Source organism: Phyllopteryx taeniolatus, chromosome 10, assembly GCF_024500385.1.
Source record: "Phyllopteryx taeniolatus isolate TA_2022b chromosome 10, UOR_Ptae_1.2, whole genome shotgun sequence".
Lineage (NCBI taxonomy): Eukaryota > Metazoa > Chordata > Actinopteri > Syngnathiformes > Syngnathidae > Phyllopteryx > Phyllopteryx taeniolatus.
Window position 1 is genome coordinate 9,796,077 of NC_084511.1, and position 17,906 is coordinate 9,813,982.

The 17,906-nt window shown below is 41.3% G+C and overlaps 1 protein-coding gene across 3 annotated transcripts in view; it reads left to right on the forward strand.

Moving 5' to 3' along the window:
* The first annotated feature begins 1,462 nt into the window (after window positions 1-1,462).
* Window positions 1,463-17,906, forward strand: part of enox2 (ecto-NOX disulfide-thiol exchanger 2) — a 290,823-nt gene continuing 274,379 nt past the window's right edge. The window contains exons 1-2 of one of the 3 annotated variants that reach the window (XM_061786742.1): window positions 1,463-1,701; window positions 5,989-6,202. In XM_061786742.1, coding sequence (XP_061642726.1) covers window positions 6,167-6,202 — 36 coding nt within the window. In that variant the 5' untranslated portion in view covers window positions 1,463-1,701; window positions 5,989-6,166. The remainder of the gene's footprint in view (window positions 1,702-5,988; window positions 6,203-17,906) is intronic. The other 2 variants (XM_061786743.1, XM_061786746.1) reach the window with 2 other exon arrangements.

Consider the following 17,906-nt stretch of genomic DNA (forward strand, 5'->3'; position numbering starts at 1 on the left):
AGTAAAAGAGTGCGGGTACTAGACTGGCCTGCCTGCAGTCCAGACCTGTCTCCCATTGAAAATGTGTGGCGCATTATGAACCGTAAAATACGACAACAGAGACCCTAGACTGTTGAACAGCTGAACCTGTACATCAAGCAAGAATGGGAAAGAATTCCACCTACAAAGCTTCAACAATTAGTGTCCTCAGTTCCCAAACGTTTATTGAATGTTGTTAAAAGAAAAGATGATGTAACACAGTGGTAAACATGACCCTGTCCCAGCTTTTTTGGAATGTGTTGCAGCCATAAAATTCCAAGTTAATGATTATTTGCTAAAAACAAAGTTTATCAGGTTGAACATTAAATATCTTGTCTTTGTATCGTATTCAATTAAATATAGTTTGAACATGATTTGCAAATCATTGTATTCGGTTTTTATTTATGTTTAACACAACATCCCAACTTCATTGGAATTGGGGTTATACTTTAATGTGTGGAAGCGATCTTCTCTTTGCTCTGAACATTATTTGTATTAATAGTATGTCTTCTTACTTCATAAAATTTGTGTTAAGAAAAAGTAGGTAATTGGGAGCGTAATAATCAGTCTTATTAATAATATGTATTGCTTGTTTCATTGTAAACCTGTCATGCTTGTTTTTTCATGCTTGTGTTTGTGTTTCAGTGCCTGGGTGAACATTGGTGAGCGGTGTCCTAGCAGTGCAGCGGGCAGGAATTGGCAATCAGCTGATTTTTAGGGGCAGCTATGACAGCAGGCAGCGTCGGACAATTCACTTGCTCACCCCCATGTGATCGATAGAGTTTTGTATCGTATTCCGTGCCTGACGTACTTATTCATCCACGTGCTTCCTGTGTGTTTTCCGTTCCCGTGTACTTCACTAACACTAAGTAGAACAGTAATCTCTGTTTCGTGCTAGTTTTTGACTTTTTGTAGTTTTTTCGTGGCGCTGACTTTAGTGCTGTGTCTTCGACCACGTATCCTATTTTTATTCGCTTACTACTACCGACCTTTTGTCGTGTCGCCTTTTGTTCGTTTGGCCTTTTTCCTCTCATCGCATGGTGGGAGTGCTTTGTGTTGTTCTAACATTCTAGGTGCCTTTGGTTATTAAATCCAGTTTTAATCCAGGAGGACGGGCTGGGCACAGGCCGACTTGATGAGACAGAGGAGCAGAGCGGCAGAATCTAGTCGCGCTATTAAGTGAATAAAGTTAAAAGTGCCTCAGGGGAGTGACTTTTGTTACACTCCGCTGCTGAAATTCACCCGCATCGGGTGGGTTGGTGGCTGCTATTGTCAAGCCCTGTATGTTTTTTAACCTTCTCTACAAATGACCTGACCCATACAGTCCGTTTAAAAAAAAATAAAATCAAATGTGGTATATGAGCACAAGTTTGCCGACCCGTACGTTAAATTGGCATTTATATACTCTTATTTTTACAGTGAACGGGAAAACTCTTAATTTGAAAGTAAGCGGAAAAGAAGAACGTCAACAGACGCACGTGTTCGCCTGCCGCTTGCCGTACTTACTTCCGCCAATGTTGACACTTTACTGGTTGCTAAGTGGGAGCTTTGCCTTGGATACCCTTACTTAGAAAAGTCAAGAAGATATTAAATATTGAAAATAAATGTTCACACCACAAATGGATACTTTCGAGGAGTCGCCACGGAGCAGATAACATCAAAGACGGCGCCATTCGCCGCCAGGTACTTTTATACTTTTATATTCATGTCAATGGTGCTAACTGATAGCTTCACTCGGTCACTTGTTACGAAGTTCATCATAAGGTTTGCAGTTTGCAAATAACAATGTTGCAAATAACAATGTTGTCGTTTGTGCGTTCATTTGAGTTCAATAGTAGTCGTCGTTGTCGTTGCATATAAACATACTCCGTACTCTGCTAGTACGTGTTCAATAACCACTCTTCGAATTTAGGAAGGAAGGAAATATTTTACCTCACCTTCACCTTTTCTTTTCTATTATCACTATCAATGCTGCTATATTTGTCACAGGAAAAAAAAGAAAGTTGTTTCCCCGAGTGACTTCACATATGAGGGTCTCAAAATTACGGGGGAGTGTGTGCGTGCGTTGTCAGTGTGCGTGCGCGCGAGTCTGTGTGTGTGTGTGTGTGTGTGTGTTTGTGTTGGGTGGGGGTTATACCGTTAACTGCAAAGATTGCCTGCTTAATTTCTCTCGTGTTTATTTCACTCATTAAAACAAACACTGAGTCATGTGCAAAGCGTTTAATAACTTTATGAGGCTATCAAAGGTAACAAATCTCTTTCTCTCTCTTGATCTATCTATCTATCGATCTATCGATCTGAACCCTGTTCATAGCATAGACATGAAGATACAGTGCCACCAAAAAGTATTCACACCCCTTCACTTTTTCCACATTTTGCTGTTACGGACTTATTGTAAAGCTGATTTGAGTATAGTTTTCTGAAAAAAAAATACATCTACATGAAATATCCCATAATGACAAAGTAAAAACATTGTCAGACAGTTGTGCAAATTTATTGAAAATCAGAATCATCTTTATTTGTCAAGTATGTCAAAATCACACAGATAATTTTTCTCCGGTAGTTGGAGCCGCTCTAGTATGACAGCAGAGAGCCATTTGACAGAAAATACTTTAGAGTAGAGTTTACACCGATTTGATCGGTATCAGCCGATAAATAGAATTTTATGCTGATCGGGTTTGTCATAATTCGCCGATCAATCGGCTCTGCAAAAGACATCTATTCTGCGTCGGCATCGTGTACAGTATATTTGTATCCAGAAGCTAGTTTATTTTTAGCCTTGTCACATGCCTTTTGATGTGCTGGTGTAAATATCTGACAGCCAATAAAGTTATTTTTGAAAAGACATGTCGGCGGTGTCGGACAGACAACACGTCTGAGACAGACAACACGTCATGCCTGGATGAGACGACAAGACAAATTTGGTCTTTTACAATGGCACTATGTCAGACTACTGCAATAAAATCTTGTATTTCGATACCACCGCATCCCGTCTTTTACGATCACTGGGCTCAAAATGGGGAAAAACGTGTGCTGGTGGTCACCGGTGCTCGGGAGATTACGTTCATTTAAGGCTTCCTTGAGGTATGTTCACGTATTTTTAATACGATACGGTTCGCAAGCAGGCAACAAAACGTTATTTGTAGCCCAGCAAGCTAGTGCTAGCACTAACGGTTGTGTGTGTATGTCGAATCATGCTCTAAGGTTTCGGCGGGTGAAGTAATTTAATTACAATCAAGTAATTCCATTACAGTAAGTTATCTCCCATTATTTCTGTCAAGTTGTAATGTTGGTTTGTATGTAGTGATTTCTACCCTTTATGGAGCGAGGACACCTATTTTACAATTGTAAAATCTCACGATACACCAACAAACAAAAATGTCACAAAAAAGTAGATACACAGTATCAGTACATTATACTGTACAGTACAGTACACAATTACTGTAAGTACTTCCTGCCATATAATACAGTGATTTCCAACCTTTATGGAGCCAAGGCACACATTTTAAAATGGAAAATCTCACGGCACACCAACAAACAAAAATGTCACAAAAAGTGGATACCTCAATTACTTTATGTACTTCCTGCCATCGAATAGAAGAGCATTTATTTGCCTCACTGGCATAAATAGATGAACAAAGATACATTATTTCTTGTAAACAAATACTTTTTGGAGCAATTACCGTAATTTCTCATGTATAATGTGCACCCATGTATAATACGCACCCGCAAAGTTGATCTCAAAATTCTGGAAAACCCTTCTACCTATGTATAATGCATTTTACAATGCATGATTTTGCTTCGACCCATATGATCAAAACATTAAGTATTATCTGTATTTTGTAAGAACAAAGAGAAATTACGGTACGTGAAATTTTATTATTTCCCACGACACACCTGAAGAGTGCTCACGGCACACTTATGTGCCCGCCACACTGGTTGAGAATCACTGATCGAATAGAAGAGCATGTATTTGTTCTGTCTGTCACTATCCCTTACTGGCATAAATAGAGGAACAATGATACATTTCTTGTAAATGAAGAATTTTTTGAGCAGATAAGTAAAATTTTATAATTTCCCATGACACACCTGAAGATTGCTCATTGCACACTAATGTGCCACGGCACACTGGTTGGCAATCACTGGACTAGATAATACTTTTGTAGATACTCAGTATACAGTACACAAGTATATACAGTAAATGAACAAGTCATTTAAATAGAAACATTGGTCCATCTTGTGATCGGATCGGTGATTGGTTAACGCTCATTGTTTTTTTTAACTCGCTGATTGGTGATCGGCCCCCAAAATCCTGATCATATAAAGCCTACTTTTGAGACATAAAAATATAACAACACAGTACAGAGAGTCACTGAGAAATGAAAGGTTACCGGTAACGTGGTAATGCTGATACATGTATTTATTTTTGTGCAAATGATGCAGAGTCCTCTAGCAATTTAGAGCAGTTACAATGACTAATAGAGCAATAGTCTGGTACAGTGATCATTGTGTGAATGGTCATAGACTTCAAGAAATCTAAGCAGTTTAAAGTGATTAGTAGTGCGATAATCTGAAACACTGCTGAAACATCCATAACCTGTGATGGTTGTTTTCCACTATGTGGCGTTCAGTAGCAACCTTGGCACCATATCCTAGTGGAGTCTAATCATATGTGATAGCTCCTAAAGGTGTGAAGTAAATTAATTTCTTAGCCCAGTAATTTAGAGAATTGGATTAACATTGACAAGTATGGAGCGGTGTACATCAATGTTAATCTCTTAAAATAAATAAATAATAATAATCATAATATCGACCCTAACCCAGTTTTGAGACGTAGGTATTTTACTATTCTCGGGAAGTTTAGCAATTAGGGCTCGGCGATTATGGAAAAAATAATAATCACGATTGTTTTCATTGATAGTGAAATCACTGTTAATAAACACAATTATTCATTGATTTCAAAACTTGATATTCATTCAACTCTGAAATTTCAGCTTTAAATCTAACTTAAGAACAATAAAAAAGTCAACCAGAAAATAAATTTGAAAAGGTAAAATTATAGTATCAAAATAATAGGATTAAAATAAATAAAAACAAATAAATTCCTGGTAAAGACGTGGCAATGTTTTTAGCTATTGACTGTATTGTCTTTTTGTCTAAAAAAAAATCCTTCTTATTAATGTGGCATTTAGGAAATTAAATAATTTTGCTAACTGGGGTTTCAATAAACATCTTAAAGCAGGCTCAGGGAGGACATAATGGCATACATCACACGGTTGCTGCAAGCAACATGGTGCGTTCAGGGTGTTTTAACAACGCAGGAACTTTCATACACAACCTGTGCCGCTGCACATTAATCGTTCATTTTTCTTCGATAATAATGTTTTTATGATCGTGAGAAGCCAAAATCGAAATCACGATTACATTTTGCTTAATCGCCCAGCCCTATTCGCAGAGTGATCTGCTTTTGCTACTTCTACCTCTAAGAACAAGAAGAAGAAGAAGAAAAATCATCTTTATTGTCATGAACATGCATGCATGCACACAAAATTTGTTCTCTGCATTTTACCCATCACAGTGAACACATACACTTGTTAGTAGAACACATAGAGCAGGGGGCAATTTAAGCACCCGGGGAGCAGTTTGGGGTATCGGTGTCTTGCTCAAGGACACCACAGCTGTGAGTCTAGGAGATGTTGGTGGATGCTCCGGTCGGCGTCTTGAACCTAGTTCCCCACGGTGGTAGGTGATGATCTTAAACATTGGGCCACGGCTGACCGCGTGAAGATGTTATTATATTAATAAATGTGAGGATGTGCTCAACGCTTGACGATATCTGAGGTGCCGCAGGTAGCCACGTTTTCCCCACACTCTGGTTTGGTTAATGGGATTCTTCCCAAATCCACTAAAACAATAGCACTTTACAAGTGACTGCACAAGTGAACCAACACCGCCCCTCCCACTGGCTAGATCCATCCTCGGTGCTGTCACTGACTTTTTGATGAAAGATGGCTTCTGAGTTGCTGCCAAGGCGTTTGAAAAGACTCCAAGCTGTAAAACCAGGATGGCTGCAGCGGGCGAGACATCTGGATGAATGTGTGAAAGGATTTGACTGCTTTTCCTGCCTCAGAGGAAATACTGGAATCAGATGAAGCACTGTGAAAACTTTAATCCATCTGCCAGGGTAAGAAAAAATGCTTCTTATAATTATGTTTAATATTTACTTGAAAATGTTAGAATATTAACTATATGAAATTATAAAATTATCATGTGTGATTGCTTTCTCATTCAAGTCAAAGCATTGGATTGAATCCATGTTTCATCACATTAACTAGAGCTAATGAGTTGTCTGTCATTGAAGGCTGTGACTGTTTTTGATTATTAAGAGTATTTAAATGACAAACAATATCTCCTTCACCCCACCCTTTTAAGCCGGGTACACGCATTCTGATAATCGGGCTGGATTTTCCCTCCCTTGGGATCAAATTTGCACCGAAAATGGTCAGAGTTCGACCAATCCATCGACTTGGTGATTGTGATACGAAATTGAACAAGCTCGCACTGTTGCATAAATTCACAAATAGAGGAGCAACTGGTTTTACTGAGTGTTTGATAACATGTCTCACAAGTCCTTCACCACAATAAAAATGACAAGGAGAAGAGAGAACTTTGCGAAATTGAAAAAAAAAACACCCGGACTCACCCCTCATTATTCTCGGGGATTTTAACAAAGCTAAACTTAACCACCAACTCCCTAAATACAAGCAGCACATCGACTGTCCTACCAGGGAAAATAACATTTTAGACCACTGCTATACTATGCTAAAAAACGCATACCGTGCTATACCTCGTGCAGCCCTGGGCTCGTCTGATCACTGCTTAATTCACTCAATACCAACATATAGGAAAGAACTTAAATGCGCGAAGCCGATGGTGAAAACAGTGAAAAAGTGGACCAATGAAGCAAAGCTGGAACTTCAAAGCTGTTTAGACTGCACAGACTGGAATGTCTCTGAAAATTCAGCTGGCAGCCTGGATGAATATACGGACACTGTCACATCCTATATCAGTTTCTGTGAAGATGTGTGTGTACCTACAAACTCATTTCGCACATTCAACAACAACAAGCCGTGGTTCACTGCCAAACTTAAGCAGCTTCGCCAAGCCAAGTAGGACGCATATCAGAGCAAGGACAGGGCCCTGTATAATCGTGCTAGAAACCAGCTGACTAAAGAAATTAACATTGCAAAGAGGAACTATGCAGCAAAGTTGTAAAAAACTGTTTCGTGCTAACAACTCTAAATCAGTCTGGCATGCATTCCAATCGCTGACAAATTACAAGCGACGATCCCCCCAAGCTGAGAACAATAGCACACTAGCCAACGTCTTGAACACCTTCTCCTGCAGATTTGAAAAGGACACTTTTACACCCCACACCCACCCAGCCGCACCACCGACCACTATCACTCCACCCACTTCTGCGTTAACCATCCGCGAACAGGATGTGAGATGCATCTTCAAACAACAAAAGATTAACAAAGCGGACCATGTGTCCCCATCCTGCCTCAAAAGTCTGCGCGGACCAGCTCGCTCCAGTCTTCACACAGATATTCAATAGATCTCTGGAACTGTGCGAAGTACCATCCCGTTTCAAATGCTCCACCATCATTCCAGTCCCCAAGAAACCTACAATCTCGGGTCTAAATGACTACAGGCCTGTCGCCTTGACATCTGTGGTCATGAAGTCCTTTGAACGTCTCGTGCTGGACCACCTCAAGAGCGTCACAGGTCCCCTGCTGGATCCCCTGCAGTTTGCCTACCGAGCGAACTGGTCTGCGGATCATGCAGTCAACATGGGATTGCACTTCATTCTAGAACACTTCGACAGTGCAGGGACCATCATCCCTGAACTCCTTTCATCCAACCTTTTCCAGCTCAGCGTCTTACCTGCCATCTGCCAGTGGATTTACAGCTTCCTGACGGCCAGGACACAGCAGGTGAGGCTGGGGGAGGCCACTTCATCCACACGCAGCATCAGCACTGGGGCGCCCCAAGGTTGTGTCCTCTCTCCGCTGCTCTTCTCTCTATACACAAACAACTGCACCTCACCGCACCCGGCTGTCAAACTCCTGAAGTTTGCAGATGACACCACTGTCATCGGCCTCATCAAGGACGGTGACGAGTCTGCATATCGACAGGAAGTGGAGCGGCTGGAGCTGTGGTGCGGCCGACACAACCTGGAGCTGAACGCGCTCAAGACTGTAGAGATGATCGTGGACTTCAGGAGGCATCCTTCGCCACAGCTGCCCCTCACGTTGTCCAGCTGCCTTGTGTCAACCGTCGAGACCTTCAAGTTCCTGGGAATTACAGTCTCTTAGGACCTGAAGTGGGCGACCAACATCAACTCCGTCCTCAAAAAGGCCCAGCAGAGGATGTACTTCCTGCGGCTTCTGAGAAAGCACAGCCTGCCACAGGAGCTGCTGAAGCAGTTCTACACAGCGGTCATCGAATCAGTCCTGTGTTCTTCCATCACAGTCTGGTTTGGTGCTGCTACAAAAAAGGACAAACTCTGACTGCAACGGACAATCAAAACTGCTGAAAGGATTGTTGGTACCCCCCTACCCACCCTTGAGGACTTGCACGCTGCCAGAACTAAGACAAGAGCGTGCAAAATCCCTCCGCATCCCGGTCACCAGCTCTTACAGCTCCTTCCCTCAGGTAGGCGCTACCGATCAATGCAAACTAGAACCAGCAGACATTCCAACAGCTTCTTCCCTCTTGCAATCAACTTCTTAAACACCGAACCTACAATTATAACATGCTGGCAATTTTTTGACTTGAGTTTGTTGTCACATTTCTGTGGGGCCAATTATACATTACTTGTGCACTCACTCCAGTAGTCTCGCCACGCTGCACTATTTGCACCGGACTATTGCAATATTAGTCTTTCGAACTGCTCTAAGTGCTAGAGGACTGTCAATTGTCAAAAAATAAAAAATGTACCGGCATTACCAGATAACTAGCAACCCTTTATTGCTCAGTGACTGTTTTTTGTCAATGTCTTTACGTCTCAAAAGTGTTCTGTCAATTGACTGTCTGTTGTCGTACTAGAGCGGCTCCAACTACCAGAGACAAATTCCTTGTGTGTTTTTTGGACATACTTTGCAAATAAAGATGATTCTGATTCTGATATGACGTGACATGATGAAGGTTGACGACCAGTTCAGGGTGGACCCCGCCTCTCGCCCGAAGATAGCTGGGATAGGCTCCAGCACACCCGCTAACCTAGTGAGGATAAGTGGTGCAGAAAATGGATGGATGGACTGTTTTATGAAGTTATTTTTCAGGGTTTCCTCATATAATTTTTATTTTATTCAGTTGTTCTCCATTCTTATTTTTAAAGTTACTTTATCTAATCCATTGGTTAATAATAAATGGGTCAGTTTTTCTTATACATGCTGTTGCTGATTATTGCTCTCTGTTTAATATCACTTCAACGAGCCTTTTCTAGCATTCCATACTACAAAATAAGTAAAGTATGTATGATTATTGTTGATACCGGATTGGACCGATATTGGTATTGGTCAAAATTCAAAGCTGCAATATCGATATCAGATCGAAAGTGAACAGAATTTGATATTAATAAATGTCTTTTTGGGATTATTCAATCTAAGGACTGGAAACTCTGGAATATCACAGTTTTGAAAGACAAGATGTAGTAATATAAAAGACGCCAAGTACTAAATAGAATAAATAAAATAAATTAACATCTGCTATCTTTTTGGATAGGTTTTGCATAATCCTGCTCGTTCAAACAACCCAGTGACGACGACCTCCTTGTCATTGACATGTTCATATTTATAATGTGAGATCTGAATCTAGAAATCATTGCCTTCCACCCTCCAAGGTAACATTATCACGATTGAGATATGTTAGATTGAGACGTGCTGCTTTTTCAGAAATCCAACCAAACAATTGTCAAAATAGTTCAGTCTTTCCACCTTCATTGCATGTGATGCTAGCCTTGGTTTCAGCAGAGAGAGGACAGTGGGATTATTCAGAGAAGAATATGAAGTGACATGATGAAAGAATGGATCTGAATTCCATCTGGCCTGAGCTGATCAATACACCTTTTTGGTGCCCCTGGCCTAGCAAGAGCCAGCTCCTTTTCCAGACTAATAAAGATGACTCCGAAGCTGCTATAGCGCTGGACTGTCAATAATCTTTAAAACCCCCATCAATTTTCATTGCAGTTAATGGTTTCTTTGCTGAGAGGGTTTGAGGAGGTATTGTGGTGGTTGTGAGTTTTTCAGAAATGTGGGCAGACATTTGATGTATTATGACCCTGACCGAGTGAATGATGGACAATGGGACTTATTTGTGTAGACCACTTCCTCTATTCTTGCATGGATTTAGTAAACCTTAATCACATCAGTGTATATATCAGATTAAAAAAAATATATTTTTTAATTTCCGTCTCTAAAAAACAGGACATTATTTCAAATTGACAGTGCAGAAAATGTACAAACATAAATTGATTATGATTCAGTTACCAGTTTGGTGTGTGAAATGTCAGAAAATAGACAACAGTGTTGATTATTGTTTCCCAAAGTAAAAGCAGAAGTTTGCAAATGTCTTATTTAACAGTCTGCTTTTATGGAGGGCTACAAAAATCTAAGAATATTTCGTATTGACAGGCGAAATTTGGATAATTTTAAGTTAAACAATGTCTCTAACGATTCATCGATTATCGAAATTGTTGATTAATTTGATAATTGATTAGTTGTCGATTAATCGTTGCACCTCTAATCCATATATCTACTTGTATATCCATACCAATCTTTGTTCTTTGTCTCTTAACATCATCTTTTATCTACAGTACGAACTCCTTCTACATAGTGGCCCTAGTGTTCAGACTAAGGGCCAACCCTAATTCTACCCCTGAGCCCTTCTCCTTCATCTTACCTCTTCCCCTTAGCCCTTCGTTTGGAGGGCCAAGATGAAGGGGTAAATGGCCGTAGGAATTCGAACGACATGTCAGCACCCCTGACCTCCTGCTGGCTGTCGGCAATTGTTTACATTTCCAAGATGCCATCTTGTGTCAAATGAATGTTACTATTATCTTCTTTTCCTTTCGGCTTGTCCCTTTAGGGGTCGCCACAGCGTGTCATCGTTTTGCATGTAAGCCTCTCCTGCATCCTCCTCTCTCGCACCAACTGCCCTCATGTCTTCCCTCACGACATCCATCAACCTTCTCTTTGGTCTTCCTCTTGCTCTCTTGCCTGACAGCTCCATCCTCATCATCCTTCTACCAATATACTCACTATTTCTCCTCTGGACATGTCCAAACCATCGAAGTCTGCTCTCTCTAACTTTGTCTCCAAAACATCGAATCTTGGCTGTCCCTCTGATGAGCTCATTTCTAATTTTATTCAACCTGGTCACTCCGAGAGCGAACCTCAACATCTTCATTTCCGCCCCCTCCAGCCCTGCTTCCTGTTGTCTCTTCAGTAGCACTGTCTCTAATCCGTACATCATGCCTGGCCTCACCACTGTTTTATAAACTTTGCCCTTCATCCTAGAAGAGACTCTTCTGTCACATAACACACCTGACACCTTCCTCCACCCGTTCCAACCTGCTTGGACCAGTTTCTTCTCTTCCTGACCACACTCACCATTGCTCTGGACGGTTGACCCCAAGTATTTAAAGTCCTCCACCCTTATTATGTCTTCTCCCTGTAGCCTCACTCTTCCCCCACCACCCCTCTCATTCATGCACATATATTCAGTCTTACTTCGGCTAATCTTCATTCCTCTGCATTCCAGTGCATGCCTCCATCTTTCTAACTGTTCCTCCACCTGCTCCCTGCATTCACTGCAGATCACAATGTCATCTGCAAACATCATGGTCCACGGGGATTCCAGTCTAACCTCATCTGTCAGCCTATCCATGACCCTTGCAAACAGGAAGGGGCTCAGGGTTGATCCCTGATGCAGACCCACCTACACCTTAAATTCGCCTGTCACACCGACAGCACACCTCACCGCTGTTTTGCTGCCCTCGTACATGTCCTGTATTATTCTAACATAGTTCTCTGCCACTCCAGACTTCCGCATGCAGTACCACAGTTCCTCTCTGGGTACTCTGTCATAGGCTTTCTCTAGATCTACAAAGACACAATGTAGCTCCTTCTGACCTTCTCTGTACTTTTCCATCAACATCCTCAAGGCAAATAATGCATCTGTGGTACTCTTTCTAGGCATGAAACCATACTGTTGATCACAGATACTCACTTCTGTCCTGAGTCTAGCCTGTACTACTCTTTCCCATAACTTCATTGTGTGGCTCATCAACTTTTTTCATCTATAGTTCCCACAGCTCTGCACATCACCCTTGTTCTTAAAAATGGGCACCAGCACTCTTTTCCTCCATTCCTCAGGCATCTTCTCACGCACAAGAATTCTATTGAACAAGCTGGTCAAAAACTCCACAGCCACCTCTCCTAGATGCTTCCATACCTCCACAGGAATGTCATTAGGACCAACTGCCTTTCCATTTTTCATCCTCTTTAATGCCTTTCTAACTTCCCCCTTACTAATCATTGCCACTTCCTAGTCCACCACACTTGCCTCTTCTACTCTCCCTTCTCTCTCATTTTCCTCATTCATTAACTCCTCGAAGTATTCTTTCCATCTAGCTTTCACACTGCTGGCACCAGTCAACATATTTCCATCTCTATCCTTAATCACCCTAACCTGCTGCACATCCTTCCCATCTCTATCTCTCTGTCTGGCCAGCCTGTATAGATCCTTTTCTCCTTCTTTAGTGCCCAACCTGCCATACATGTCATCATATGCCTCTTGTTTGGCCTTTGCCACCTGTACCTTTGCCCTATGTCGCATCTCAATGTATTCCTTTCCCCTCTCCTCGGTCCTCTCAGTGTCCTACTTCTTCTTTGTCATTTGTCCTTGTATGATTTCCTGTACTGTGAGGTTCCACCACCAAGTCTCCTTCTCTCCTTTCCTGCCTGCCTCTCGGATCACCTTGCTGCAGTGGACCAGTCTTCTGGAAGCTCCTCCTGTCCACCGAGAGCCTGTCTCACCTCTTCCTGAAATGCTGCAGAACACTTTTTGTCTTCCTAATCTTCCTCCCCACCACCAGACTCAAACACCACCATCCTATGCTGTCTAGCCAGACGCTCCCCTACCACAACCTTACAGTCGGTAACCTCCTTCAGATTACATTGTCTGGACAAGATGTAATTCTCCTGCGTGCTTCTACCTCCGCTCTTGTAGGTCACCCTATGTTCCTGCCTCTTTTGGAAAAAAGTGTTCACTACAGCCATTTGCATCCTTTTTGCAAAGTCTACCACCATCTGTCCCTCCAAGTTCCTTTCCTGGATGCCGTACTTACCCATCACGTCTTCATCACCCCTATTTCCTTCACCAACATGTCCATTACAATCTGCACCACTCACGACTCTCTCTCTGTCTGTGATGCCCAGAACTACTTCATCTAGCTCCTTCCAGAATTTCTCTTTCACCTCTAGGTCACATCCTACCTGTGGGTTATAGCCACTAATCACATTATACATAACACCCTCAATTTCAAGTTTCAGCCTCATCACTCGATCTGATGCTCTTTTCACGTACAAGACATTCTTAGCCAACTCTTTTTTTAAAATAACCCCGACTCCATTTCTCTTCCCATCTACACCATGGTAAAATAATTTCAACCCTTCCCCTAAACTTCTTGCCTTACTGCCTTTCCAGCTGGTCTCCTGGACACACAATATATCAACCTTTCTCCTAATCATCAGGTCAACTAACTCCCGAGATTTTCCTGTCATAGTCCCAACATTTAAAGTCCCCACATTCAGTTCTAGTCTCTGTGCTTTCCTCTTCTCTTCTGTCGAAGAACCCGCTTTCCACCTCTTCTTCGACTTCGACCCACAGTAGCTGAATTTCCAACGGCCCCCTGCAGGTTGACGGCGCCGGTGGCGGACATTGTTAACCCGGGCCACGACCGATCCGGTATGGAATTCTTTGGATGAACGCCCATATTGTTTGGCAAAGTTTTAAGCCGGATGCCCTTCCTGACACAACCATCTGCATTTATCCGGACTTGTGACCGGCCTACAGTTTGCACTGGCTTTTGCCCCCCATAGGGCTGCTTTTTTTAATGTTACTATTATAAATAGCTTTTTTTAAATTTAAGTGTCTGTTTTATGCAGTTTCTAAAGGTGACTGGTATTTTAAAATTGTTTATAGCAAATATTTCCTACCACGTGACAGGGTGCATACATATCTATATTTCATCTTTATATGTACTCTAGAAACAAATTTTTATCAACGGAACATTTTGACAAACTGACTTTATGGCCTAGCATCAGTCAATAAATAACACCAATAGCAACCATCAAAAAACACAACAAAACATTTGTAACCACACACAAAAAAAGAAAACATCTCACACAGAGTAGAATCTGAAATTACTTTATTGTCATTGTCACAGGAAATTATTAGTTAGGCATCTCATAATTTACAGCGTTGAGGTAAAACAGAAGCACACAATTATCAAAAAGACACTTAAAGAACGTAGTTGTTGACATTTGGGATAATTTAACTTTAAAATTGTAAAAACATATTTTTTTTTACTTTAGTTGTCGCTTAATCGATTAATTGTTGCACCTCTAGTCCCTCCACCGTGCACAGTGGACCCTCTGAAGTCAAATAAAGCCTGGCACTTAGCCATGAAATCTCTTGAGGCTAAACAGTATAAGAAATCTCCTTGCCACACTTGTGGGTAGTGACCCACAACATCACATATGTTTATATGGCTAAACCTTTAGCCACACTTAGCCAGTCCTCGTCACTGGGAAGCCGATAAGCTTTAACGATGTGGGTCCAATTAAAACTACCTAGTCATCAATCAGGAGCCTGATTTGGGAAAATAATCTTAATCGCGAGGGTTTTCTTTGTTTCTTTTCAACAAATATTGCGGTTTCGATTTAGCAATCGGGAGGAAGTTTATCTTCAGTATTATTCACTAAACACAAGAAATAAATTATTCTATGACCAACACACCATTGGATGTTGCCAACAAATAACTATTTCCTGTAGGCTAGGTCTAAATGTTATGATGAATTGATATGAAGTAGTTATTTTACTATTGAATTGTTAAAAGAACATTTTTAAATCGCAATAGAATGTAAAAATGTAATACTCTATAATGATGCTCTTTCCAGTAGCACTGCTGTCATTGTATAAAGTGGAGAGTGACACGAGTGACACTTTTCATCACTGATTTGCGTATAAAAGCGGTTCAAATGGTAAACTATAGTAAATGTCCATTAATGTTCTTATCAAAGTAAAATTATTGAGATGATTCACTTATTTGATGATCCTCAAGAAGGATCTTAGAGATAAAGTATAGCGTGACAAGTGACGCTTTTTGTCACCAAGATGTGAGTATAAAAGTGATTGAAACACTAATCCTATTGTATTTCACATCTCAATATATATCGCAGGTTTAAAAAAAATCAAAATTTTTTTCCAATATTGTGCAGCCCTAGTGTACGTACAAAGTAAAATTCGTAAGTGTGTGGGCACCTGTCGCACACACACTCCTTTGTAATGCGTGTTGAAAAATCCCGCCTGTTCTAAACTGCCACGCTCGCATACGCTGACCCTCATTTTCATTGAGAATTGCCTCCAATCGATCATATATGGTAGCAACAATCCCTTTAAGACTGTGCGGATTGACATTCCTCTCCGAAAAAGAGGGCAGAGAAAATGAATATCTCTGAGACAGACATTGAGGAACTTGTCGGAGAAGTGGAAACAAACCATAAAATACTGTTTGGAACAATGAATGCAGGTGTTACCAACAAAAGGAAAAAATGACATGGGAGACTTTAACCGCTGCTGTTAATTATATTGGATCAGTGAAAAGAGTAGTCTCTGGAAAAAAAAAAATAGTTTGACAACAAACTCAATGCCAAAAAACGTGTCACGGCCTACGCAGAAGTGCATTTATATTGCAAGCATTATTGGGGACAGAGTACGAGTGTCCTAGGAGGATGGCTGGCTGCTGCATTTATACGCTAGGCTTGTCACGATAATTTTTTTCAAAGGCGATATATTTATAAAAAGTATCACGATAAACAATAATGTTTTTTAATGCCTCTGAAATCATGAAAAATAAGGCCCGCCCTCATTATTTTTTATATTGTTTTTGTTGATATTATTATTATTGTAATTATTTTCTTGTTTCTCGATTAAATTGTTTGTCTTTACTCTGTTATATGGATCCACATGGGTCTGAAATAAAGAATAAAGAGCTGCAAGACTAGCCTGGTTTCCATGGAGCCTTCTATTCCGAGTATAATCGGTTGAAAAGCCCAAACCATATGAAAGTGCTCCATATAAAAACCTCAATCGGAATAAACAGGCCGAATCCGAATGGAATTTCATTCGGTTTCACAGGGGTGTAATATTCCTGTTCAGAAGGAAAATTTTGCCATTCAGAGCCGGGAAAAGCTCTGTCTGTGCATGCTTCGTCTCGACGTAAATACGCGGTAACGTCATCGTTTTACGCATGCCGTAAATATGCCGACTCCCGACGGAGCTCGTATGCGACGGAGATCTTTTTAACTACTTACAGTAAGTTGCTTTTATCAAACATTTTAAAAAATAAACGTATAAAAACAATCCCAACTATTGTGGTGAATTGACGATGGACCTCCATCTTGATACATGATGTAATAGTCACGACGAAATGCGCATGTCACATGACTGTTCCAATTAAATGTAGTGCACATCATGCATACACGTGATCGGAATATATCGTGTCACATGTAAACAGTTGACCAGAGATCTTCAATCGAAATGATTAAAATCGTAATGACAAAAAAGTCTCCATGTAAACCCGCCTACTGTGTGATTGGTCCTCTGAAAATGAGCCCTTCACCTGTCAATCAAGTATATGTTGACGATCGCTGTCGTCAACTACTGGCTGAATAACGTGTGCCACTGAGGGTATGCTTTATAAACAGTTAACTTTCCTGTGTTTGTGTTAATTGGGGATTCAAACCCACAACAACGCAGAGTGAAGCGCTGATATTTTAAACGACATCGCAGCGGTGTTGCGAGCTGTTTAGCTTAACTCGCAAGCTCATTAGCTTGCAGGCTAGCTTGTTAGCTTTTGAGCTAGCTCATTAGCTCACGACAACAAACAGTTAACGTTCCCTTAAGTGTCTCTGTTGTGTTAATCTACGCGCTGCATATGGAGCAAGGCTTTGGAGTGTGGAGTATTGGACGGAGCCAACAGTGGCAAGAGTGTCATTAGCCGCCAGCGTTCCATGAGCCCACTAGCGGCTAATGACACAGTCGTCCAACTCTTGTCGGCTCACTGTGTGAGCCGCACGCCGGCTCACCACAACATTGACCATTTATCGAGTCTGGAAAAACTACCTTGTCCATTTTATTTATCGAACGATAAGTCGATATAGTAATTATTGTGACAGGCCTACACATCACTTAATGACCGAAAACTGTCATCAATCGTCACCAAAACGTATGTGGACATCTCTACTTATGCTCACTTCAACTTCAGAAAATATCAGAACGATCGCTCCAAAATATTGGAAGTTATGGACGTTAAGCATTTTCCTCTCCAGAGGCGCTCACTATAACATTGCTTCATCCATCCATTTCCTGTACCGCTTATCCTCACTAGAGTCGCGAGCGTGCTGGAGCCTATCCCAGCTAACTGCGGACAGGAGGCGGGGTACACCCTGAACTGGTCGCCAGCCGATCGCAGGACTATGACATTGCTTAATGAGGAAAATGCTTCACGTCCATAAAATTGAAAATATTGGGGCGAA